The sequence below is a fragment of the Podarcis pityusensis genome, assembly GCF_964106645.2.
Source record: "Podarcis pityusensis genome assembly, chromosome: 12".
NCBI classification, from domain to species: Eukaryota; Metazoa; Chordata; class Lepidosauria; order Squamata; family Lacertidae; genus Podarcis; species Podarcis pityusensis.
Genome location: NC_138037.1, coordinates 4,061,771 through 4,070,867, shown reverse-complemented (window position 1 = coordinate 4,070,867; position 9,097 = coordinate 4,061,771). Strand labels below are relative to the sequence as shown.

The following is a 9,097-nucleotide window of genomic DNA, read 5'->3' as shown; positions in this document are numbered from 1 at the left end:
ACAGTCACAAACATCCTGTCTGGCTTTCCAGCCACAAGCAGCTGGCTGAGCTGCTAAAGCCTTTGCTTGCTGCAGCATTGGTGCTTTATGGTAACAGTAACATGGGGATTAGCAGCTAATAAAAGTTTGGGGGCTTCCATCTTGTTCCACCTGGTGGCAGGTGGGAGTCCTGTCGCGACAGTCTTCAATAAAGACCAAGCCTACTGGCTGCTGTTTTGCTCTGGTATCCCTGGCTGGTGTCCTTGTTTTTTGTCGAAGGGAGCCCTCAGATTTCTCCATTAACATGAGCATCCCCTCAATTCCTTTGCTCAAGGCATTTATAAAGACACTGGGCCCAGGATAGAACCCTAGGGCACACGACTTGTCACTTTCCCCCAGGATGACGAGGAACCATAAATGAATAGATTTCGGGTTCGGTCAGCCAACTGGCTACAAATCCACCTAACCTCATCATCCAGCCCACATTTTACTACCTTCCATGGGTGTAGCTGGGGGGGCTAATGTCCTGTCTTTGGGGTATTATTCTTACCCGCAATTTCCCAAGGAAAGCTCAACAACTTTGGCTGCCCCCCACCTTAACAAAAATCCTGGCTATGTTCATGCCACCTTCGCTACAAGAATATCATGGGGGACTTTGTCAAAGGCCTTCCTGAAATCAAGATACGCTACACAGCATCCCCCTGATCCACCAAGCTTGTAACTCCATGAAAAAGGGGGTGAGATTCATCTGGCATGACTTGTTGTCTGGTATTGCTCAGTCTGTAATAATAATAATAATAATAATAATAATAATAATAATTTGTACCCCGCCCATCTGGCTGGGTTTCCCCAGCCACTCTGGGCAGCTTCCAAGAAAGATTAAAAATACAGTGGTACCTTGGGTTAAGAACTTAACTTGTTCTGGAGGTCCATTCTTAACCTGAAAACCCGCCCTCCCTGGCCAGAGCTGGGCTTAGGGTGGCTAACACCAGTAAAATTGCAATAAAAACATAATGGGTGGGGGACCAATTTAAAATACAGTTTAAAATGCAATTTAAAATGCAGCCTCATTTTAAAAGTAGCCCATAGATCAAAACCATAAGGGGAGGGGAAAACATAAGGGTCAGACTGAGTCCAAACCAAAGGCCAGGCAGAGCAGGCAGCCCTGTTTAGTGAAGCTTTTAATGTTTGATGCATTATTGTATTTTAATATTTTGTTGGAAGCCCCCCAGAGTGGCTGGGGAAGCCCAGCCAGATGGATGGGGTATAAATAAATTATTATTATTATTATTATTATTATTATTAGGTCTTGTAGTTGTTTATCATGCTGTGGAGCATGAGACTCTTAATCTCAGGGTTATGGGTTGGCGTTGGGCAAAAGATTTCTGCATTTCAGGACTTGTGGTCCCTTCCAACTCTACAATTCTATGATTTCCAAGACACACAGACCCCCTGCTCTACATTTGCAGAAAAGGAAACTTGAACCCAGCTTTTAAGGGTCCGCGTTAGCGCACCAGGGCTCTAGGGGGCGCTTGATGCTGTTGGAAGTAGTACCCTCCTGATTGTTCGTTGCCATTTCCGCTGGGAGGGGGAGTGTCTCTTCCTCCCCTTCTGAGATCTTCAGTCCTGCAGCGACACCTGCAGGCAGAACATGCTCACTGCGCCCTCGGGTTGCAAAAGCTGGGCGGCCGTTGCAGGAACTGCGCTGCAGCGTTGGCCAACCGGGTGCCCTCCAGATGCTTGCAGTGTGAAGTGCGTCCTGCACACGGATGCGTGTCCGTGTAGTGCAACATCCTGGTTGTTGTTGTTTTAAATGCAAGCGGGTCAATACTTTGCAGCTGGATTGGGGGGGGAGGTAGATTTTGCAGCATTGCTGGAAGAAATATCAACAACCTCAGATGTGCAGATGACACAACCTTGATGGCAGAAAGTGAGGCAGAAACCTTTTAATGAGGGTGAAAGAGGAGAGCGCAAAATATGGTCAGAAACTCAACATCAAATAAACGAAGATCATGGCCACTGGTCCCATCACTTTCTGGCAAATAGAAGGGGAAGAAATGGAAACAGTGATTTTACTTTCTTGGGCTCCATGATCACTGCAGATGGTGACAGCAGCCACGAAATTAAAAGACACCTGCTCCTTGGGAGAAAAGCAATGACAAACCTAGACAGCATCTTAAAAAGCAGAGAGATCACCTTGCCAACAAAGGTCTGTATAGTTAAAGCTATGGTTTTCCCAGTACAGTGGCACCTCAGGTTAAGTACTTAATTTGCTCTGGAGGTCCGTTCTTAACCTGAAACTGTTCTCAGCCTGAAGCACCACTTTAGCTAATAGGGACTCCTGCTGCTGCCATGCCACCGGAGCACGATTTCTGTTCTCATCCTGAAGCAAAGTTCTTAAACTGAAGCACTATTTCTGTGTTAGCGGAGTCTGTAACCTGAAGTGTCTGTAACATGAGGTACCACTGTAGTGATGTATGGAAGTGAGAGCTGGACCATAAAGAAGGCTGATTGCCAAAGAATGGATGCTTTTGAATTCTGGTGCTGGAGGAGATTCTTGAGAGTCCCATGGACTGCAAGAAGATCAAACCTCTCCATTCTGAAGGAAATGAGCCCTGAGTGCTCACTGGAAGGACAGATCCTGAAGCTGAGGCTCCAAGACTTTGGCCACCTTATGAGAAGACTCCCTGGAAAAGACCCTGATGTTGGGAAAGATGGAGGGCACAAGGAGAAGGGGACGACAGAGGACGAGATGGTTGGACAGTGTTCTCGAAGCTACCAGCATGAGTTTGACCAAACTGCGGGAGGCAGTGGAAGACAGGAGAGCCTGGCGTGCTCTGGTCCAGGGGGTCACAAAGAGTCGGACACGATTAAACCACAGATTTTGCAGCCAGAGTTTTAGCTCTCCGCACCATGCGCGCACAAAGGACCCGGCTTTTATTGATTTGCACGTGGGAAAGCAGCGCAGCCTCCTCGCTCCCTGCTCAGGCGACGCTCCATAGATGGAGCTGTCGCTTCTTCCGCTGCTTTCCCGCAGCCTCGCCTCTCTCTCCTTTTCTCTCTCGCCTTCCTGCCTCCCAGCAAACCTCTACAAGCTTCCCGGTTCCTTTGCACCCATCCATCACATCCTGTGCACTGCTTGCTCCTCTGCAAGGAGACGCGCACACCCCTTTCCCCATCCAGCGCCCAGCAAAGGCTCAGCACCATGGCTGAATGGCCCCTTCCTGCCCAGGTGAGGCTGGCTCTGCAGGGATGGGATGGTGCGCTCTTGCTGGGGGTAGCTGAGCCGCCCCTGGGAGAAGGGTTGGGGGGGAATGATTCAAAATATTGCACTACCAACGTGCACGGTGGGGGGGGGGGGCTACAGAAAAAGGCAGCGACGTTTCAGGCGTCCCAGGCACCTGGCTAAGACTGCTCGGTTTGCAGACGCCTTTGCAAGCCTGAATGCTTCCCGGATATTTTGCATTGTTGTTACTAATTTTGCACATAGCTTAAAGGTAAAGGGACCCCTGACCATTATTAGGTCCAGTCGTGGCCGACTCTGGGGTTGCGGCGCTCATCTCGCTTTATTGGCCAAGGGAGACGGTGTACAGCTTCCGGGTCATGTGGCCAGCATGACTAAGCCGCTTCTGGCGAACCAGAGCAGCGCACGGAAACGCCGTTTACCTTCCGGCCAGAGTGGTACCTATTTATCTACTTGCACTTTGACATGCTTTCAAAACCAAGGTGCGGCTTCTGATTGGCGCAGGCGCCCCGGAAACAATAGCCGACAGCCACATCGGACGTTCGGCTTCCGAAAAACATTTGAAAACCGGAACACTTACTTCCGAACACTTACTTTTCAGTGTTCAGGAGCCAATTTGTTCGTCAACTAAGCCGTTTGAGAACCAAGGTTCCACTGTAAAGCCACTGCAGGTTGGACGCCATCAGCGTCTCTTGTGGAAGCGAGTTCCATAGTTGATAACTGCGTGATTTTCCTTTCACCTGATGCTTTGCTGCAGATCTTGCCAACTGGGTGCCGTCCGGCCATGGGCTGATGGGAATTGTAGTTTAGAACAACTTGACGGCACCCGGTTGGCAAGGACTGCCTTGGTGAGTTAAGAGACCACCCCCTCACTCCTTCCATCCTTGATTCAGGTAGGTAGCTGTGTTGGTCTGACGCAGTCGAAATAGATTAAAAAATTGTCCAGTGGCACCCAAGAGACCAACTGAGTTTGTTCTGGAACCCCTCTGACATGATTTTATATCTCCTCGCAGACACAGATAAGTATGTGACCTGGCGTGTAGCACTCTTTGCAACTGCCGCTAGGAAAATTAGAGCAAATTATATAGCCAAGATAGCCACCAACTGTAAAGGAGATGAGTTTATTTGACCCTATAGTCTATCTATAGCTCTAGTCTATCTTTATCCCCAAACTCCGAATATAGTTGCACATTGTATTAATTAACATTATTTTTTAATATATTAGTGGCCATGTGATAATTTTAGCTTATAAATTTTATTGTTTAATGTCTTAACTTGTATATTAAGGTACTTTTATAGCTCTGTTTAGAGTAGGTAATGGTTTGATAATATAAATGTTTCAAGTATTTTGTATATTTTCTTTTAATTGTTGAACGATTTTAATTGTGTACATTGCGGCAGCCTTTGGCTATGTGCAATAAAACTGACTGACTAAGAGGCCAACTAAGTTTGTTCTGGGTATAAGCTTATACCCAGAACAAGCATAGTTGATCTCTAAGGTAAAGTAAAGGTAAAGGGACCCCTGACCATTAGGTCCAGTTGTGGCCGACTCTGGGGTTTTGGCACTCATCTCGCTTTACTGGCCGAGGGAGCCGGCGTACAGCTTCCGGGTCATGTGGCCAGCAGGACTAAGCCGCTTCTGGCGAACCAGAGCAGCGCACGGAAATGCCGTTTACCTTCCCACCAGAGCGGTACCTATTTATCTACTTGCACTTTGACGTGCTTTTGAACTGCTAGGTTGGCAGGAGCAGGGACCGAGCAACGGGAGCTCACCCCGTCGTGGGGATTTGAACCGCCGACCTTCTGATCGGCAAGCCCTAGGCTCTGTGGTTTAACCCACAGCGCCACCCGCGTCCCTGGTCTCTAAGGTACTACTGGGCCATTTTTTTTATTTCCTTCCAGTCTTCAAGGTGGAGTTCAGAAGTCCTGGCTGCTCCTGTCGTGGATGCCGCCTTCCCCAAAGAGGCGCAGACAGCCACGATTTCTCTGTGGACGGTGGTTGGCGCTGTCCAGGCGGTGGAGCGGACGGTGGAGGCTCAGGCCCTTCGGCTCCTCAGCCTGGAGCAGAGGTCCGAGGCAGCCGAGAAGAGATTTGGGGACTGCGAGAAGGCCGTGGCCGAACTGGGCAGCCAGCTGGACAGCCGGTGGTCAGCGCTGGAGACTCTCCTGCAGGAGTATGGGCAGCTGCAGAAGAGGCTGGAGACCATGGAGGACCTCCTGAAGAACGGGAACTTCTGGTTTCTGAAGGGCCCCGTGAGCGCGGCTGCAGGAGCTTCTAAGGTAAGCACAGACCTCAGGCTTCATTGATAAAGTGGGCACTAGATGTCCAATAATTATTATTATTATTATTATTATTATTACAGTGGTGCCTCGCAAGACGAAATTAATCCGTTCCGTGAGTGTCTTCGTCTAGCGGTTTTTTCGTCTTGCGAAGCAACCCTATTAGCGGTTTAGCGGATTAGTGCTATTAGCGGTTTAGCGGCTATTAAAGGCTTAGCGGCTTAGCGGCTAAAAGGCTATTAGCAGCTTAGCGGCTTAGAAAAAGGGGGGGGGGAGCGGAAAAAAATCTCAAGACTTGCAAGATGTTTCCATCTTGCGAAGCAAGCCCATAGGGAAATTCGTCCTGCGAAGCAACTCAAAAACGGAAAACCCTTTCGTCTAGCGGGTTTTCCGTCTTGCGAGGCATTCGTCTTGCGGGGCACCACTGTATTATTATTAGTTTTGATGTTGAATATTTTATTAAGGATTTTCTTGTTTTACAGAAGTAAGTGTAATGCCTCGTATTCCCCCCCCCCCCCCGTGTAACCTTTTTACAAATCCGTTTCATTTGTCGAGGCATTAGGGGGAGAAGGAAAAAAGGAAAAAAGAAAGGGGGGTGGGGAGAGGGAAGATGGATGGGGTCGGGGTCGGGTGGCGGTGTTTCCATTATGTTTAATGTATGTAGAGTTTGGTGTCAGCGTTGCTTGTGTTGTTCACTTGTGTTCCTTTGGTGGTGAGAGAGGTTGGGGTTGGCCTAGGGTGTGATTGTTTGCTTGGGATTGGCTGTGGTGATCTTTGTTTTCGTGTGTGAGTGAGGTGGGTGGGTGTTTTGGATCAGGTTAGCCATATTGATTTGTATGCTGTTGGTGGATTATTGTCATTGTCCTGTTGGGCTGTGTATGTGATAAAGGGGAGCCATACCGGGGTGAAGGCGTCTTCTTCTGTTTGTCCCCGTGTCAGTTTCAGTTTGTTGGTTAATCTAGTAGGGTTGTTTCCCATACTATTTGGTACCATTGGTCCATGCTTACTCCTGACAGGTCTCTCCAGTGTCTGGTTATGGTGTTTCTTTCTTTTTTTTTTTTTAAATGATATTTATTAAAATTTCAAAAGAAAAAGATTACATTAATAAGAAAAATAACAATAAAAAAGGAAAAATACAAAGTACAAAAAAGAAAAAACAGTTAAAAACAATTCCATCTTTTCATCACTTCTCTTATATTTACTTGTTTCCCGGACCTCCTCATACCTCCCTCTTTTGTATTCCAATTCAGTTTGTTAGTCCAGCAATTCCTTTCCCTCCTTTTTAATCGTGATCTTTAATCTTAATATATTATAACATTAAATTTTTACCTATTAAAAACCAATTTTTCCAATTCTTTTAACCATTACTGCTAGAAACCGCTTAACTTCAATCCGTCATCATTCTAACATTCATTAATTTTACAATATTTCTGTAAGTAGTCTTTAAATTTCTTCCAATCTTCTTCCACCGACTCTTCTCCATGGTCTCGGATTCTGCCAGTCATTTCCGCCAATTCCATATAGTCCATCATTTTCATCTGCCATTGGTTATGGTGTTTCTTGGGCCGTCCAATTATGCTAAAAGATTGGGAAAACTTATGGAAGGTAAATTTGAAATTTACAGCCAGCTATAATGTAAGAGAGAACATGATGAAAATGGCTCATAGGTGGTACCTCACTCCTTCCAGATTATCAAGAATGTATAAAAATTTGGCGAATGCTTGTTGGAGATGTGGAGGAAATAACGGTGACATGATCCACATGTGGTGGATGTGTGAAAAGATTAAGATTTTTTGGGGGGAAATATACGATGAATTAAAAAAGATGATGGGGATAACTTTTACTAAAAAACTGGAGGCATTTCTATTAAGTATTTTAGATAAAGAGATCCCAAAAAATCTAAGAGAGGTATTCTTGTATGCAACCGCAGCGGCTCGTATACTTGTGGCCAAGGGATGGAAAGATCACGAGGCTCCAAAAATAACAGATTGGCAAATCAAATTACAGGAATTGGTGGAGACGGCTCAACTGAATAGTAAACTCAGAGGAAACTCAAAGCAAAAATTAGCGGAAAAATGGGATGTTTATAAAAAATATGTTCAAAAATACAATAATAGTTTTGACTCCGTGCTAGCATTCAAATGATAAAGGAACTAAAAGGAGGTAGATTACAATTAAGGATTTATTATGTTTTCAGAATGTATTAGAAAAATTATATAGAAAGGTTTATTGTTTTGTGTACATTCGAATGTAAGGTAAAACATATGCAAAGGGACTTGACAGGAAGTCAAAGCTGAAGAAAAGATTTTGGAAGATAAAAGGGGGAAAATATTTACTTTCATTATTATCATTTTCTGTGTGGGTGTCTGCACATATGTGTGTTGTTGTATGCAATGTTTGGGAGGAAATAAGACGGTAAATAACAAATAACAAACTAAATATCAATGTATGTAATTTTTCATTTCTTAAGTATATTTAGTGGTAGTATGGCTGTATTGTTTTTTGTAACATAAAACCATTCAATAAAAATTATTTTTTTTTTTTTAAAAAAGGTAAGCACAGACCTAGAGAATTGGGGAAGTCTGCAGTAGTAGTTCTGTCAAGGAGCAGGCTGTGATTTTATTTATTGGATTCACACCTCAGCTTTCCGCTAAGGAGCTCATGGCACACAGAATCATAGGAAGGGACCCCCTGCAATGCAGGAATCTTTTGCCCAAAGCAGGACTCGAACCCATGGCCCCAAGACTGCTTATGTTTTCTGAACCATCCTTCTTGAAATTTGAAATATACTCGGAGTCAAGAGTGGATTTCATGCTCTTTATTCAGCTCATAGTGGTGAGGAGGAATGGAAGTTCCCCCAGAATGTCTGCCTTATATACATTATTTTCACAATGGGCCCCACGTGATTGGCTAATTCCGGGATTCTCCTGTAGGCCAATCAGGTTGCGGATTCACTTCCACCTGGAGCTGGGTTGGGTGGCTCCTGTGGACCAATCAGACTGCTGCATTCTGGATCCTATTGTCCTAGGACCAATCAGACTGCTGCATTTTGGATCCTATTCAACTCAGTACATAACAAAATTATTCTTTGATTCTGCTATCTAGCTATCTATATTGCGCTGTTTGTTGGGTTGCCCCTTTGGTACTGGGGGCTGTCCGGCAGAAAAGCATGGTGCAAATGTTTATTTCTAAACAAGTTAGCCCTTCTTGGGCTAAGAAACTAAAATATAAATGAATAAAAAGGCTGAATGGCCATCTGTCACGGATGCTTGAGTTGAGATTCCTTCATGGCTGGGGGTTGGTCTGAATGACGCTCAGGATCCATTCCAATTGTACGATTCTATGAAGAACCAGTGCTAACATCCTCAGCAAGCTGGGGATCCCACAGGCCTAGGAATTATACAGACTCATATAGAGGTATTTCCCGCACGTGTAGAAATTAGAAATTATGCCACATTCTCAGAGAAAAAGTGTAGTAATTTTATTATTTTTACCCTGCCCTTCTGACTGGGTTGCCGGTTGCCTGCTGAGTTTTCCCTGCACAAATATCCTTGACATTTTCTTAATACGGTCCAAGCCACAGAGACTTGCAAA

General features: G+C 45.3%; 1 protein-coding gene across 1 annotated transcript in view; it reads left to right on the top strand.

Moving 5' to 3' along the window:
- Positions 1-2,577: 2,577 nt before the first annotated feature.
- Positions 2,578-9,097, top strand: part of LOC308459071 (zinc finger protein 777-like) — a 29,039-nt gene continuing 22,519 nt past the window's right edge. Inside the window, exons 1-2 of the mRNA XM_080974141.1 lie at positions 2,578-3,211; positions 5,126-5,503. Coding sequence (XP_080830267.1) covers positions 3,185-3,211; positions 5,126-5,503 — 405 coding nt within the window. The 5' untranslated portion in view covers positions 2,578-3,184. The remainder of the gene's footprint in view (positions 3,212-5,125; positions 5,504-9,097) is intronic.